This window comes from Empidonax traillii, unplaced genomic scaffold (genome assembly GCF_003031625.1).
Source record: "Empidonax traillii isolate 1590-97213 ecotype Southwest subspecies unplaced genomic scaffold, ASM303162v1 scaffold371:size713392, whole genome shotgun sequence".
In the NCBI taxonomy this organism is placed as follows: Eukaryota; Metazoa; Chordata; class Aves; order Passeriformes; family Tyrannidae; genus Empidonax; species Empidonax traillii.
In genome coordinates, this window is record NW_020955564.1 from 327,156 (window position 1) to 345,613 (window position 18,458).

The 18,458-nt window shown below is 37.3% G+C and overlaps 1 protein-coding gene across 6 annotated transcripts in view; it reads left to right on the forward strand.

Annotated features, from left to right (window-relative positions):
- Nucleotides 1-18,458, forward strand: part of GREB1 (growth regulating estrogen receptor binding 1) — a 91,145-nt gene that overhangs the window by 9,186 nt on the left and 63,501 nt on the right. For 3 of the 6 annotated variants that reach the window (XM_027892831.1, XM_027892833.1, XM_027892832.1), the window contains exon 1: nt 15,742-15,890. The exons of 1 other annotated variant lie outside the window; for it this stretch is intronic. In XM_027892831.1, the coding sequence (XP_027748632.1) occupies nt 15,867-15,890 (24 nt within the window). In that variant the 5' untranslated portion in view covers nt 15,742-15,866. Of the gene's footprint in view, nt 1-15,741; nt 15,924-18,458 lie in introns of those variants that run through there. 2 more of the 6 variants (XM_027892835.1, XM_027892836.1) reach the window with 2 other exon arrangements.

Here is an 18,458-nt window from a genome sequence, read left to right on the forward strand (position 1 = left end):
ACTACACTCAGGGCAGTGTATAAAAGCATCCACATGAAAAGCTAGTGTGCTTTCCTGAGCCCTTGTTCACACATCCTCTTCCAACTGCTCCTGTGTCAGCTGAGGAGGTTCCTGCCCCTAGTAGCTCCTATTGCATTTCCATCAGAAGTTGTCGCAGGTGCCTCTGCCAGCTGCTCCTGTGCATGGCTCCTAGTCCCCTTTGCTTTAAATCAATAGGGGTGGTGAAGGTCTATGACTATAACAGTGTTGAATTTTTTTGCTAAAGTGCAAACAGGGTGGCTCCGAAGAAAAATGATGTGGGTAAAACTGTCAGTAATTTCCAACATCCGAGCAGTAATGAACCTTTGTAAAACAGACTGTAATCATTCAGTGGGCACTGCCAGAACTGGAAGATTTTTTAATGGCCCTATGTGCATTTAAGTTATGCCACTGATTTTTCCTCTTGCTTTGTAAGTATGACCTTAGGTATGTATGTATGTTGCCTGTTTGGGGGTGGTTTGTGTTATCCACGGTCAGGATTAATTAATTGAATTCAGTCAAATTAAAATATTTATGGACTTGTGGTTTGGTAGAGCTTGTTTTACCCTGGTTTACCTATTTTACATTCATGCTGGAGCTGCTCTGAGGGCTCTATACTGATTCAGAATCAAGTCCTCTGTTCTGTTTAAATACATGCAATTTATTTTAAAGGTAACAAGTAATCACAGAACAAAAAAACCTCAGGTTCTGGTTTGATCCCAAACCAGTAAGATCAATTCTAACAGTCCTTAAATGGCTATCATCAGCATTTGTCTGAGAATTTTATGAATGATAAAACTTAAAAAAACTCTCTTTTCCCCCTCTCTATTACTTTTTTTTTTTTCTGCTGGTATATGCTTTCTCTTTTTATGGTAGTAATTAATATAGAGGAGAATGGAGTTTCTAAAGGTGGCAAGATTCTTTGTCATTCAAATCACATTCTATTTCTTTCCTGGATTCAGTGTCTCTCTTTTCCAACAGCCATCTACATAAAGTAAATAAACATTGACTGAGGTGGGTAGATAATACTAGGTGATTTAGAACTGGCTTTAAAACAAGCATTACAGATCCTAATGTTTGCCTTATAAAATATGAAGCTTTATTTTTAAAATGTTGGCACGTATGCTTCCTTTATCTGTTGCATTCACACTGATACATCATTGACTTTTAAATTAGGAGGAATATTAGCATAGAAAAAAATTGTATCGATGCCAGATTAAAAAAAAAAATCAATGGAAAACAATTTACCAATTGGGCATAGCTTATTAAAGTTAGTTTACAGGATTGTGTACTGTGAAAGCCATCAAATTCTGGACCAGACTTTGTCCTCATTTTGAGCAATAGAGGTTCATGGCAGGATAATATTTTAGCAGTGTGCTACAAAAGTTGTTGTCAAAGCAAAGGAGACCAAGTATAGACACTACTTTGGCTAAACTCCAAATTTTTGCATATTTATGGATTGTCAGCAGATTGGCCTTATTAGAATTATACACTTAATAATATTACTACTAATGTTATTATTACTTACACTAAAGTGTAATAATGCAGGGGAGAAGGGTGTTTCTCTAGACGTTTGCCTGACTCCCAGTGCCTTGGCTAGATGTGTATTACTTTTATTTGACCATTTTGTTCAATTTTAATCCGTCAGAAAGAGGGGAACAAAACTTGCTTGAGTAAAAGCACCAATGGTAATCACTGCTAGTTTTGTGGAAAATGTGCTCTCTAAATATTCTGGAAAACAGTGGGAAATGGATCCAATTATAAAATCACACAGAGTGTAGAGAGGACGTTAAGGTAATTTTTTTTTTTTAATATGAATTTATAGAAATTGATATCAGTCCTTAACATACAGCATGCACACCATTTAACATGTATATGTTTACTGAGGGAAGTTATGTTAGCAAGCAACATCTGCATGTTAGTAGAATTAGATTAAGTGCATGTAAGTAGAAATCTGAATGACCCTGACTGGGTGGAAATACTGTGGGTACGTGTGCACAGTGTGGCATCACCAAGGCACAAGTGGTTTGCTTTTAGAAAGTAGATGTTTAAGAATGGTTTCAAAACCAGAAAATTAAAAGTATTTTCCTTGTTGACACTTTTCCTTCCACTCTCTTTGTAAAACCTTCTCAGCATTCCCACTGGTACATTAGGACACAAAGCAATTATGAAAAGGAACATAAATCCTTAGTTTATTGGCTAAATTAGGAAAAAATTTTTTGTATTTCTGACCATCCTTCAAGTAAGGATGTCAGAGTGCAGAGGTCAGGGTATAGAAGCCTTGGGATATCAAAAGGTGGTGAGAAGAATGGCTGGGATTTCCAGCAGCCTAGGAGTGCTCTTTTGTCTCTAGTGGTCAGTTGTCGAGGATGATGCCTGTGGACATCAAAGAAATGTCTGAACAGTGTTATCTAGGCCTGTCCTTTGCCCCCTGCCATGTAATGGGCCTCTTTTCAGGAAAACATTGGGAAAGCTCAGAAAGCGAGTTGTCCTATCTTAGTACTATTAGTTCAGCAAGAAAGCGGATCAATAACATTTGCACCAACCAGTAAAACAATCTATTAGTTTCTGAAAATGCAGATTAGTCAAGCCTATAAGTGATACACTGCACATCCAAGAATCAATGTTTTTTCATAATCTGATGAGACCTTACTTTTAAAGAATTCCTTTTTTGCCTTCTTAGACGTATTATGGAAAACTGTTCTGAGAAAATGAAACAAAATAACCCCCTCAGACCTGTTTTAACACTTGCAAATAAGTTTGGTTTGGGGGTTTTTTAGTTTGTTTGGTTTTATTCATGGGTTGTACGTACTGAGGTATTTTTAAAGAAAAAAAAAGAGCTGATGTTTGATGCAATTCATGCTTAAAATGTTGACTTTGAGGTCTGGAAGAGTTATGCCATCATTTTCAAGATGGACTGCTTTCCTCTTTGATAAATCAAAGTTATGGTATCAAAGCAAAACCTGTGCCTAATATATTTCGGATCCTGCATTGCCCACTCACCCTTTTAGTACACTGGTGAAGGGACAGCCATGGTGAGCTGTTTGTTTGTGTTAAATACAATAAAAAATACTCTGAAAATGTTATGAGAAAAAAAAAACAACTGTTTGCGCCTTGTCAGTTTGGATTTTTTTTTAGAGAACCCTCCAGTTTTCCAAGGAGATATTGCAAGTTTTGTTGGTTAACAGCTGGGATAATAGTCTGGGCCCCAGCCATGTGAGAGCTCATTAAGCCTAAAATATGGAGCAACAGGGAGGAAGGCAGCCTAGAAATGGGACTCTGCTACTGATTCCTGTGAACCAAACTGGGGTTGTTTTAGCTGATTCAGAGCCAGTGATAGTGCCTATGTCATTATGCAATGCTGCTGCCATTCTTGAACTAAGTAGATGCAATGTAAAAAACATTCTTTGCAGGATTGAGGCTGAATAAAACATCTAGCTATGGATCAGTCTCTAGGGATATTTAATAAAACCAGTTTTTAGTATTCACTGCTGTGCACATTTTGCTAAGAGTATAATACTAAGTAGAAAATACATGAAATCTTTACTAAAATTAGACCACATCAATACACATAATTGCATTATTGTCATAAGAAATGACAATGAATTCAATATCAAGATACTTAAGCCAAATGGTAATGTAAGTATTAAAAGTAAGCCTGTGGTTGAATCAATAACACTGTTAAGTAGAGGAAATTTGAGCTAGGATTTGTTGGCATGTAATTATGTGACATCTTTAAATATAGCTAAAGATGTAAGTTCAGTGTGGTTTTGAAAGTCTGAAATTAAAGTGTTTAAGGAACATGTATTTCTCTACCATATTTCATTTTACTGTAATTTAAGACTGAAGAGAAAATTTTGATATAAACATATGAAAACTCATGAACCCTTCATTATCTTTTCTCTTCTCTGTCCAGTTGCAGAGGGGAGGGAGAGAACGGCTTTGGTGGGTACCTGGTGTCCAGTCCAGGGCCAACCCACCACAACATATGAGTTAACTTTCACTAGGAGAACATGTATAATCATATCACTGTTGCTACACTAAAGTTTATAACAAGTAGGCAGTGTGTTGGGATAATTTTTATTTATTTGTAAGGATATTGCACTTGAAAACTGGCATTTTGGGCTGCCAGATGACTCATCATTACTTACCTTCCCATATCCTCATCTAGTAAAGAAGATGAAGAGCTACAGATTTGCTAGCGTGCCTGAGTGACCACAGAGAGGCTGCATGGTTGTATTCATTGTCACTGCTATGCTGAGAGTCCAAAGCAAACGTTTCTCACTGTCAGAGAATGGATCTTGAACACCAATACTGCAGCTTGTGTATTCCATAGTTTATATATTTTAAAATACATAATATAATGCTACTTCCAGAAAAAACATGGAGAACAAAGTATTGTATCTCCTATGGTGTTTTAGTCTTTTTCTTAGTATACCTGTGTTTTTTCTTGTCATCCTGATTTTGCCAACATCTCTGTCCCTAGCTTTTCACAAGAGAGTATTTTCAATGACTGAAGAACATTCTTCTCTGTTAACTGGAGAGATATGGATTTGATCAATGGTCTGTTCAGTGCCTGAGGAATTGACCCTTTGGCAGAGCCTGTTGATATAGGACAAGGAGTAAAAGAGGTTAGATGGAAATTAGATATAAGGAAGGTATTTTTTTATGATGAAAGTGGTGAAACACTGGCACAGGTTGCTTAGAGACATAGTGGATGCCCCATCCCAGGTTGGATGAGGCTCTGAATGACCTGACCTAGCTGAAGATATCTCTGCTCATTGCAGGGAGGTTGGACTAGATGACCTTTAAAGGTCACTTCCAACCCAAACCATTCTATGATTCACTGTTTTTCCTCATAAAAGGTCTAGATTAGCCATTGGAATTATCATGTAACAGAACTAAAATGAAGAAATGGATTGCTTTTATTATTTCTTGTGTTGGTTTTGGTTTGTTTTGTTTGACTTCCTGTGCTTTTTCACAGTACTTTGTCTTACACATATGCTTGTTTTCATCATAAAAGATGGCTTAAATCTAACTTCTAAACTATGTCACATATAAAAACGGAGTGTATATGACATGGTGCAATTAGATTAAATAGTTAAACTTTAATTTTACAATAATTTCTGAAACAGGGTCTCCTATGGTGTTTAGCAAGTTTTTGATCTGACAGTCTTTTAGAATAGAGTTTTGATGTAGAGATGTATGGATTACTGATATCTTTAAATTCTGTCACAAATTTATCGGAAAGAACTATATGGAAAACATGTTATGTATCATGGGAGAATGTACAGGAATTTGAGTAATATGAAAGCAAATGAAAAGTAAATGCTGCTGGGTGGTACAGGTTTCATGTTCAGAGAAGTTGTAGCCTGAGCTTGGATGACATTTTGCAGCAAACTCTATCAGCTCCCCAACAAAAAAGAGGTTCTTATCTTTAATTTCTGTTTTTTAAATTAAGACTGGTTACTACTTAGCTCTTATTTTTTACATGTGCTAAATCTCATGTCTGACTTGAGTCTGACTTGCCTCAAAAAATGAAGACCAAAACTGTGCAGTCAGTGCTCATTGATACTGCACAATGAAGGGACAGAATAACAGAGAGGAAGTAAAAGCAATTTAAAATATTCAAACTAATGAATATACACACATTTTGTGAATAAAGGTTCACAAAAATGTGAACCTGTTTGTGAGGAGAATGGGAAAAGCCTAAAGAAATTGCTGCTGAGTCGCCTGAGCAGTGTGTCACCCTCAGTGATATTGTGTGTAACCAAAGGCAGGGAGCAAAGACAAGGCTTAAATCATGATTTGGGCAATCTACTCACAGAAAATCAGGAGCTGATGTAGAAACTTTACTAATGTAATGAATCAGATATTCAACTTTCTCATATATTTACTTAATCTATGCAGTTTAAAGGTAAAAAAAAATTGTGTCTCTTCCCACGGTTGCATGGATATATGTGCAGCTGCACTACAACCTCCGTAGTGCCTATGGGTTTGCAACAATCTCAAAATGCAACTTCTTCATCTTTCATAACAATATCATTTAAATTCAAATGATGTCTAAGTGTTAGTATTAGTTGTTTCATTGCTGAACGTTCCAGTTCTTGGAAAGGAGAAGCAGGTGGAAGTGGAGTCTTTTGTTTTGGGGAGGGCACTGAGAGTAAAAAGTTTTAAGCAGACAGTGAATAGAAAAGAAGTCAGAGAGAGTAGGGCAAAGAAGGGAAAACTGTGACCAGTGTGCATGTGGACTTTAAAGCAGAGTCTGCAAAGCTAAGTAAAACAGTTTGTGCTGAGGCTGAGCAGTGGAACTTCCAATTAGAGTGGATCCTGGCACAGTTTTGGCCTGTCACAGTCAATAGTCTTCCAGGCAGTGCCAAGGCTGGGAATGGCATGCACCAAGGATGTTTCAGAGCACACGGACCTCATATACTCTCAGCAGGCTTTTTCCCACTAAAACATTTTTGCATTTGTTCAGTTATATGCTGTGAAAGCATCACTCTGATGGCTTGCAACACAGCACTGACATTGATTAAAAATTTTGACTCAACCCACACTTAATCTGCCCACAAAGTCATAAGGCACTACATGTATCCAAAGGAGTGAGCATGGTTGTGCCACAGAACAACCAGAGGCCTGGTTTTATTTAGCAATATAGGCATGGCAAAGGACAACATTCTCTGTTTGGATGTAGCTGATAAATGGTTGGGGTTACTGAGAAGCTGCAACCTCACAAGAATGGGAGTGCCTGCCTTGTTGAGCAGTGCTAATGGCAGGAACTTCATCTGTATGGGCCTTCTAGTAAACTAATTTCCATGGAGTCTACCTCTGAGGACTGTTGAATGTGACATATAGAGTAAAACTGACTAATGGCAATAATTATATAGTTGTATGATTACAACCCTGTGTAACAGACATATTTTGTCTTTGCCTTTTGTGCAAAATTCTTGTGAGGTCATGCACGTAGAGTGATGAATCTCAATTGATGAAGGAAACTACAGTATAGGCAAGTGTCATATTGTGCATTGATAACTGATCCTCAGCCTAAGGACCCATAAGACTCTGTGGATGTGTAGGTGTTGATAGGTGGGCATACACAGGTAGTACCTATCCACCTGATTTATTTTTATTCATTACTGGGAGATAGTTATTGCTTAAAAAGAGCTTCTTAATCTTTGAAAAAATTAAGAAAGTGATAAGCAGAATTTATTTGAAGGAAGCAAAGCTTCAGAATTGCTTATAAAATAAAAACCAATCAGAAAAAGTTCTATAAAGCTCTACTTGGTAAAGGACATCACCTTAATGGGTTGATGCTATTTGTATAGTGTATAAACTGGTAATTGAGTACAGAAGATGATGAGACAAAGATAATAACATACAATTTCCAAGTCCACCATGTCAAGCACTGAAAGAAGTCATCAGAGTGCTGTAAGAAATGGAAGGACTTCAATAACAGAATTCTAGTGCAGGTAGAGTTTGCAATTGTATGAAATAGTTATTCCTACCTTTTCTTCTTCACAGTTTTTGGCACAGGAGATAAAAGAAAAAAAAGAAATATGAAGAAAAGTAATATTTTTACCAGAAAGTGACCTGGGCTTCTTGTGGTCTTGACTCATACTCTTCTTTAGCTAAAGATGATGTTCCTGAGTCTAAGACAGTTTGTAGATAAGCAACAGTTATGTTTATTCCTCCATACTTGTGGAGATGTTTCCCTACATAGGATAAATTCTTGATATTTCTACATTTATAGTTCATCTCATATTCTGTCATAGAGATATTGTTTGGATACCTTTAATATAAAATTTTTCTTTATTCTTCAAAACTTGTAACATGGTGTTGTTTTCTGAAGGTCTAGTGGTAAGTTTACAAATTAGGCAGTACTCTGAGATCCAAGGCATTTCCAAGGAAATTTTTCACTGTGTTTTCAGCAAGTAGAATTATCTGTATTTTATGGCGAGAAACCATATATAGATGTAGAAAGCAAAACTTGAGATCATAACAATAATTATTAGGTTGTGTTATAAAAAGTAAGGATAATCTTAATCCACCCAAAATCAGAGATATGGGACAAAGTAGTAAGTCAGGGTGCCATGTGCTGGGCAGGTGAAGTGACCTTCTTGGAATCAAAGACAATTGTGCCTTTCAAAGTTTGTATTAGAAACTGATCTTGTGTTAACATTTCTGAATGCATCTTCCTCATACTTTCACATTGTACCATAAGCTAAGGTATTTTTCTGAAAGAGCCTTCATCAATTGTCTAGGAAAAAGACTGTCTTTTATATGAAATGTTTGCTGCTATTGGACACGTGGCATGTGTGTGTAAAATATACTGGATGCATAATTACATGGGAAATGGATGCTGGCAGTTGTGTAAGAGCCACCCCCCACCGAAGGCAAGAAAAAGTCACCCTTAAAGGCAAGAATTATGCTGTTACATAAAAGCTTGTTCTTAACATGTCAGTTGGTGCAGTATGTCCAATTGTGGTGTTTCAGACATACCATTTTGTACTGTTCATGCTGTCTGTTTAGAGTACTTTTCCATTCTTCCATCAAGTCACATGAACTCTGTTCTTTCTCCTTCATGAGAGACTGTTCTCTGCTGCAGGGACAATGTACAATGCTCTCAATCGTGAGAGCAATGCCCAGCTTTTTTGAAAAATATGAGACACTATCAACCAACTGAAATTATGCACCCTTGAGGTGCTAGTTATGATTTTGAAGACTTATAGTATATGCCTCTTAAGTAACCTGTTTTCTATTCTGAAGAATCCTAGCCAGATAGATAGTCCTGAAACTTGTTAATCCTTTTGGTCTTTCTTCTTGTCTTTCTTTGGACCTTATCAAGTTTTACTACCTTTTTGACACAGTGGACCCAAAGTGCACACAGTGCACTTCAGTATAAATAGATTCTAGAATCATAGAATCATTTAGGTTGGAAAAGACCTTAAAGGACATTGAGTCCAGCTGTTAACCCAGCACTGCCAAGTCCACCACAGAACCATGTCCCTAAATACCTCCAGGGATGGTGACCTCACCACTTCCCTGGGCAGCCTGTTCCAATATGACTGACAACCCTTTCAGCAAAGAAATTTTTCCTATAATTACAAGTATAAACATTACAGACATTAGGACTATATAACATATATGTGAGAGAAAGAATGGGATTGTCATTGTATAGTGTATAATTGCTGTTGTGCTGTATTAAGATTCTTATGGTTAAAAAAAAATGACTCCTTGCAATTTATATTGCTTTCTTTAATAGATCTATTGCTCTAGTTTACCTTTTCTACTCATAATTTTTGTGTATGCAGAACATGCAGTAATGATTTCAAACCAGAGCAAGTTAAAATGTCAAACAGGGCTCAGTTCTGGTAAGTGCTATTTTGCTGTGCTTTTACAAAGGCAGCAGCATTAGGATTGTTCACAAGCAGCCCAACAGATCGTGGATATAGAGGGAGTCAGCATTTGTATTGTCCAGTTTATATTGTGTTTCTTATGTTGGAACTTGTTCTGTAGCTTTCCAGATGCAGATGAAAGCAAGTGTTTCTGCTTACTCAACTTTCCTTGGATAAAACAATGATTTGTTTCTTAATTGTTGATAATGATACTTTTAATAGAGCTTTTGGGTGATATTCAAAGTAGTAGTATTTAAAGGACTCTACTGTTATCCTGCCTGTCTACTTGGGTACCTAAAACCTACTGGGACCTTATTATTGCAGTATCTTTGGATTATTGGACAATTACTTTTTGTTCCACAGGTAACACTCTGTTATGCATGGTAGGGTAGGGCTGGGATACATGGGTGATGAGAAATTATTGTGGAGAATGCAACACTGGCTGCCAGTGTAGTACCAACTAAATAGTTCAGTATTGACTCTCAGTTCAACAGGACCTGTGCAACCCGTAGTAGAGAACAGACCTGGGACACTGTAGTATAGCTTTGGTTACATGGCCTACACTTGACCTGATAGGTTGAATGAGTTCTATGTTGGCTTTGGTTGGAGTCACATTGAGACCATCTATACCTCTGGTGTAACAAACACTCAAAGCACGTGGCACTTGCATGGATATTTGAGAGTTGCTAATCTTTTGACATGGTGTTTTGTATTGTTTCAGCATTACGTTGTTCCAATGCTGTTAACATTTTTAGATGCCAGTAATTTTTAGCGTAAAAATTTTCAGGATCTCTTCTGCTTGCTAGTGCAGCCATGTGACTGAGAGCCATGAAGCTATGAAGCAGCTTGGCAAATCAAAGGAATAAGATGCTATCTGTGTACCTAACTGAATGCATTATAGAGGAGAGCCTGTTCTTAAGTCACTGTAACACTTGCAGAAAGATTGATGTGATGTTGAATTGTCACTGAAATTAAGAGGTTCTGATGGAAAATTTTACTGCAGTACAACAGTTGTATGTGTAATTGCAGTGTGGTATATTTGTTTCTCTTGAAAATAAAGATATGTGTTCCTCTCTGATTCACTGAATACAAAACAAAAGCCATCCATCAGGACACATGGACGTGATTCCTTCCAAAGAATATGTGGGGATTTGAAACACTTAAATGGCAGATTGGGAAATAGTGCAAGACATGGCAGTGAGTGGAAATCGTATGAGTATCTTTAATAGTCTGCAGTGGAAAGGTGCCATTGCTGTCTCAGTAGTTGGAGGTGGGCAGTGGGTTAACACAAGCATATCAAATCACACACACCGAGTACAAGATTTGTTCAATTAGTTTCAGTTCACATTCACAACAAAATGTAATGTGCCTATTCCCCAGGTATGAGACGGTGTCACATCTTGTCTCCTGACCCGATGTACTGTACAGCATCCTCCATCACATGGGTTGGCATACGAGGTCTTTCACAATGGGAGCGGAGAAAGTTGAGAGTTCTTAAGAGCTGTTTTTCTAAGCACTCAAATGGATGTTATTCAGCCTGGAGGTTCAGAGGCTTTTTTGCCCGTTCGACAATTACTAGAGATGAAGGAACACTCCTAAGGACGTGTTTTCAACAGTTAGAGTTGTTAATAGCTACAGAAGTATCAGTCAGGCTGTAGCTTTTAAATTTGTAAAAAATGATCTTTGAACACGCATTTAAGATTTTCACACAGGTACAGCATGACTGAACAAGTGCTGGGTGCTTTTGTACAGTATGTGAATAAAAATTAAATGTGGCTGAGACATGAAAGCAGCAACAGTTTCAGTGACTTTTTAGAGTGATGAAGAAAGAGTTGTGACATTCTGAAATATTCCTGTTGTGTTCTGGGAAAATGAAGGATTTTTCTGACGACTGCTTGTACCAGTTGTAAGATGATGTGTCTGATTAATAATGCATTCTATTGAAAAGGAATGGGAAGTTTACTTAGGTATGATTCATCCTTGTCTGTTGCAGTAATTAAGTCCATTCCTTGCCTTAAGGTCAGCATGACCCTGTTTAAATTTTCAGTCTCGAGGGTCTGTGCAGTTGGCGTTTAAGGAGGAATTAGGAAGAGATAGCAATTTATTGGTTTCTCTACATTTTGGCAAATGTGTATTTCCTTTCTTTTTTTTTTTTTTCCTTGATTCATTATTGAAACATTTGGTTGTTTTATAAAACTAAATTGACCTTTTATTTTACTCCTTAGTAAGATTTTTTTTCTCAGAGATTTTGAAAAACATATACTATGTTTAAGATCCTTTTTAATTCAGTGATATGAAGAACGAAAGTATTTGTATGATTTTAAATACAAAACATTATTTTAAAAGGTTCTTGTGTGCCTTTAACACACTTTCATATGAAAGATAATCCTATTCCAACTATCCTGTTACTTTATAAATAGCAATTCGCTACACTCACTTCCTCAGTTTCCTCCACATTTGTTAGTACTTCACAGTAGATGTTAGCAACTTGTTCTGCAATTCTCCTCAACATCTTTTTTAAAACTCCCATTTCTTTAATGTCTATAAAAACTGAAGAGTAAGTCTCCTGAGATTTTTTCTGGCAGTATGATCAGAATGGCTCGCAATCCTGAGTATGACTGTTCTCTGCACCTTAGAGAAGTGATATTATCTCCAATTTACAGTCAAACAGTGACAGGACATTGAGGTTACAGGAAAAAAAAACACAAAAGAAAAAGAAAAAATGCAGGCAATGGCCTTAGAAGAATTTACACTGATAGCTCTGATCAGCTTTTGCTACCCCAGGAGAACTCAACATCTTTGCCCTACACTGTCCAGGGGCCATGCTGTGCAGTGGTTCCTACCCACACTGCTCAGGGTGCCGTCCTTCAGAACCAATGGGCTGTGTCTGCAGTGCTCTTCACTTGACTTTTGTGCCTCTGAGGCACAGATTTTGTGCATGTGTGTTCAGATGAAAATACTGTGAAGTATATGTTTCACAGCTAGCTGGTTCATGGGCTCATGGCATGGCATGTGCTGCATGTCTGGGAGCATGGAGTGAGAACAGGTGGGTGAGGGCACCAGACCTTGTAGGAAACTGTTGGAGAACTGTGTAGGGAACTGTGATGGGAGCAAGCTTGACACAACCTTGTCCATGCTGCCTAGAGAAAGGAGTGCCATATGCAACTACTCACAGAACTAACAGAGCTGAGAACGCAGTGTGTGGATGTAAACTAATATGTATGTGGTGTAGGTGATCAGGGGATATGGAGATAGATGCAAACTGGAAGCTAAGTTTTGTGAAGTAATGGTTTCCACTTTTACCTTCTAAAGCTGCTGGACAGATTAGTCATTTGATCAAAAATGCCCTTTTCTCATCTTCTTGAGAAAAAAACAGCATTAAACTTTGCAATCATCTCTTAATTTTCCTTGCTGATTGCACAGTGGACCAGCTCTTTCCTCATTCTACCTTATAATGCATGTCCTGGTAAATTATTTTTATGATTTTTTGTGCTTGTATCTTAGTCTGTGCTTTGGACTTCTAAAAATCTTGTTACTCTGAGGTTGTAACCTCAGGTTATATCCCGTGTTTCACTTCTATTCCAGTGTTCTCAATGTTTGGAAAACGTGCCTTGTAAAGACCTATAAAACAGAAGATTGGTTTTTTTTTAAAGCCTAGGGTATAAGGTATGTATTTTACATACCTTTTGTTGGGATAACTACATGATCAGCTTTCCCCTAACAACTGTTCTGTCAATTCATCACATGCGTTACTCACTCATTTAATGCAGATTCAGCAGCTCATTTCATCAGGCAGAGCCCCTCTTTTCTGATGTATGTTGTATCAGCAGCTGCATACTGACCAACTTCCACTGCTTCTGTATACAAGATCTCTTATACGTAACCTCCATGCTCATTGCCCATTCCTGGCATTCCTGCTCTGGCTACTAATCAAACACAATAGGTCCCTTTGTGCTCTCTTGCCCTTTCTCCTCCTCTGAAACTTTTGCTCCATGCCTATATCCAAAGCAGGCAGGCCTCTTTTACTTTCTGCATTCCATTACTGAATATCAGGTTAACAAGGTCTTCTTTAACACCTACCCTGTGCTAATATTCTTTAAGATAGATGTGGTGTTTTCAGCCATGAAGCAGAGTCAGAGACAGGCACTGCAGCATCCTGGACTTTGTTCTAGACAACATCCTGGGCAGTAACCTGGTGAAATTTGCTCATGAATGCATTACAGTTAAGGTGCAAGTATGTTAGGCTGGCGTCAATCAAGTTATACTTCTTTAAAATGTGAATTTCCTGGCTTATGTTATTGTTAACCTGGTAAATTATTAAAAGTGACTCTTCCAAAAATCATGTGCTTTTACACACTTGCTTTTACACATATATACATGTGTATGTATTTCTTGCAATGTTTGGTTTTCTTGTGGATTTCTCTAAACTTTGGCTGCCAGTATAATATTTTAAGTGCCATTTGGTCAGGTTAATATGTGTAAGGAATACAGCTGCACAGTGCTGACTGGAAACCAGACAGCAATTCCTGCATTTTCTAGCTGAATGATTTTGTACCCTACTTGAAAATTACATGACCGAGTCCCCGTCATGTATTTGGTGTTATATATAGAACATTCATAAAACTTCTAATGCAGTTCCATAGTAACAGAAAAACATAACAGTCACCCTCCTTAGTAATTATTTACTACTTTCTGTACAGTTCCTTTTTTGCATTCTTTCATACAGTGTTTTCAGCTAAAATTTAAGTATAGAACTGTCTAGACTAGACTAGAGCATTTTGGTTGAAAGGGACCCCCATCCAGTCGCACTGCATGACCACTTCAGAGCTGACAGAAAGTTAAAGCAAGTTGTCAAGGACATTGTCCAAATGCCTCCTGAACATTGAGTATATATATATAATATTAAAAAAAAAATTAAATTACTGAATAAACAATGAAAACTTTCCATTAATATGGAAAATGCTTTCGGTGAAAACACTAAATCACTGAAATCTCCAAGTAATTCCTCAACAGGCTTTAAAATTCATTTTTTTCCCCTTTGTGTAACAGAAGAGCCAGAAGGTTAATTTTTTAAATTTAGAAGTGCTATTTGAAGTGTACTTATAGAGAAAGATACTGCTTTCACCACTCTCCCCAACCATGTGTTTCTGGTACTTCTCTTTTGCATATATTAATGGCCATAGACTTTATGCATAGTTAGATGAAGGATCTGATTTAGCCAGACATGACCCTGCCAAAATTGCTGGATTTCAATCATGTCACATTAATGCCACTGAACAACAGAGGGGGGATATATGATCAACACTGAGGGACATTCCTTTTCAATAGTAACTTGAGTTGAAAGTAGCTTGAGCCAGTCAGGAAACCATATCCTGAGAGTGAAGAGTGAAAACAAAGTTTCATAAGCTGTACCAAAAATAGTCTCTATTCATTGTTCAGTGTACCCTGCATAAAAAGGTTACACAGAACGTTCAACTGAGACCCTAGACAAGTGCTTGATTTTACTCATTTCAGCGATACTTTACTGAGTTTAAAATCAAGCACATATCTGAACATTGCATGACTTCGAGCCATGAGAAAAAGAAAATTCAATTTTCAGAATGATTGCTCTCGTCTTCCAAAGTGATTTAATTTATGACCTGAGGAAATGTTTGATAAATATACCTTTACCAGAAATAAACATTCTCTGTGTATGTATCCTGAAAACATGCAGCATTTGTTAAAACACAGTACGACAGCTGTTTCCTTATATATCCAGTGTTACACTGAACATCTCAAATATTGTTTTGATTTTCTATCCTTTTATTCAGAAGATTCAGGCGTAATACCAACACAAAGATAATATTGCTGCATATCTGATTTCTCTTCTCCTATTAGTCTTTTTTCTGTTAGCAAAATGAAATACCCACAGTATACAATATATGCTTTCTTTAGTAATTTTGATATCTATATCATACAAAAGAACACCTTTATTTCTTAGAAAAACCCCACCTTCAGTTCTTCCAAAAACCTGCAACAAAACTGTTGACATTAATAATGCTTCAGACTGATGGATTGATGTGTACCTGGCCAGGAGCACCATGACCCAGCACAGCACTTCTGTATTAATAAGACATAAAGTCAGACCATTTATCATTTTGTGTAGCCAGCACACAAATTAGAGAACAGCTTGCCAGGGTCTCATTACTTTGTTTTTGCCACAGTTGCAGAATAGATAGCTTTGAAACCTTCTTGTGCTCTACTGTGACATGCGAGTGTTCGTGTCATGGTGACCCGACTGAGTTGTTCAGTTGTGTACAGTGCTGACTCAGGAGCCTTAAGTGTCCTAAGCAATTTGCCAAGCAGCAGACTCTTCTAAATGAAAAAAAAAAAAAAAAAAAAAAGGAAAACTCCATAAAGACATATCACTGGCAGTTACCACAGGTGTGAGATGTTCAGCAGTGCAATCGGGATATGAAATTTTGGGAGTCATTTACTGTGAGTCACTGAGGAGCACATGCTTTTATTACGGTACAGTGTAGTTTTTATTATGTATTTTCATGATGAAAAATACTATTTAATGAAGTACTGTTTTAAGATAACAAAACACTGTTTTAAGATAACATGCTCTCGCCGTCTTATATTGTTGAAATATTGTAGTTGAGAGACATTTTATGGATAATATTAATGTTTTAAATATGTTAATTTGTCAGCGTTTTCTGTACATTGTAGTCATTTTCTGTCTTTAGGGTGAGGGATAGTCTCTCAGGAAAACTTTAAAATACTAAAAAAAAAATGCAGACAATTTGAATTTTTAAACTCTTAAAGAGGACAGCGCAGACCTCAAACTGCTAAATTCAGTTGCTTAATTAAATTTGAGTTTTGTAGTGGTACTTATAACTAAAAATGCTTGGTTAATGCTTTTGGATTGTATATTTATCTTTGTGAATGTTTCTTATTTATTGTATTTTCAACATATAATGCATGTGTAGTTGATCTCCTGATGGAGTATAACCTGAGGTTCAGATCTGTTTTGTAACATGATACGTTCATCTAGAGATGTATCTGCTATCCACAGCTGGGGAGGCATATTTTAGACTGTTCCCATTGTATTTGTGTCTCCTCTTTGTTCACAAGATGGAAAATATGATCCGGATACAGCGTAGTGTGCTCTTCTAATAGGAATTAGTGAAACTGTCTTTCAAGCAGTGAGGCCATTTGCTGTGAGCGAGGTAAAGCCTCTGAACCTGTGCACTCCGTGCGTATCCTTGGAGAACTGCCACAGAGACTGGCTCTGCCTTGGCTGAGAGACAGAGACAGCTCCAAAGTGTCCTTAAGCCACATATCCCGGCTGCCATGCACAGGAGACCCCTGCTGCACTGCTTCCAGGAATGAGCCTGGAGGAGTAGGCTTGGGGTAAGGAAAAACAAAAGTCTGTTTTTGAGGATGGCTCAAAAGCTAACCTGTACAATCAGTGTAACATTAGTCTTTGTAGATTCCTTTTGGATTCAGTAAAGATTCTTGGAAACAGTTACAGCACCAGTAACCGGAAGGAAGAGTAATATGCCCCAAGTGCTGATTTCTTAGAATTTCCTTTGGAAAAAGTGCATTTCAAGATCGTCTCTCTCCTGGCTTGCCAGGCGGCTTCCTACTGCTTTACTCTAAGATCTCAAGTGGCTGTACTCAAAGGTACAGAACAGATGTCTAAGACAATTCTTGGAAAGAGAGTTGTTTCTCTTTCTTGGGTAATAGTGAGAAAGTCTTTGCACTTATGGAACTGGAAAAGGGAAGGACCCAGACCTGTACAACTCAGGATCATTTTTTACTAATTTTCCAGTCACCACTTTGATCATTGCTTCCTAGCATTGATTTGTGGTGCCTCCTTCCCTCCCTTTCTCCTCCCTCTACTTGGCTTCTTCCTGCTGCTTAACAAGCTCAATTGGTTTTATGTATGTAATTCTTTTTATTTAAGAGAGTTTGAAGGTGGTCTCTGAAAGAACTGCTTTCATCTGAAGCCAGGAACTGATCAAAGCAACACACAAAAGCCAAATGGGAGCCAAGGCAGAGCTGCCTGAACAGCCATAGGGTCAGGGTTCTGTGCCAGAGAAATAGTAAAACGTATCAGCTGGAAGCTGCTGATAAGGGATTTTCTCTCCAGTAATACTTGCAAAGTTTATGATATCCAGCATGAAAATCAAAGAAATCTGCATCAGAAACAACTTTATCCTTGAAGAGAAGAATGTGAAAGCATTCAGGGTGAAGTACCATTGCCTAAGCGTGTTCATTGCTATAATCCTGTATTAGGCTCAGTCTGCACTATTAATACAACACTGGACTATCCCCCAGCTCACATTTAGTTTTATGAAGTGGCTCCTTAGCCTAGTTGTCAGGATATTAAGGAATGACATGTCTATGAAAAGAAGGTTCATGCTAAAACAAAAAGCAGCTAAATGAAAATCAGTGTCATCATCATGTCTGAAAATAGATGTCCAGTGAAAATTATAATTAAGAAAAATGTTAATAATAGATGTTAAGATACCTTTAAAAAGTCTAATTAAGATTTTTTTTGAATTCTTTTGCAGATTTTTATCAGGCATCAGTCCCAATATTGCTTATGTTTATGATTTTAAAAATTTTTAATAGTAATCCATGTATGGCTTTTCACAAAGGATTTTCTGCTATGAGCAATTTGAACTTTTTCTTCATTTTTTCTTCTGTATTAAAATAAGCCAAAATACTGTGTCATTTTAACACAAAACATTACTTTAAATGAACATCTCAGAAAAATTCATCTCTGATTTGAGAGTAGGCATAGAAGTTACTAGGGTGAAGGAAGTTTAAGTTTTCTGTAGTCATTAAGGAAGACCAAACTATGTCTTAAAACCAAAACAGCCTTTCATCCTTAAATAATTAAAGGAATCTGATAGCAATTGGAGTTTTCTGTTTCCCCAGAAAACTGCAATGTAGGCAGTCTCAGCTTATCTTCCCTGTCACCAGATTTCCAGCATGCCTTAGTCTGGACCTGCCAGCATAGCTGTATATTTTAATGGGTTTATGACAACTTAG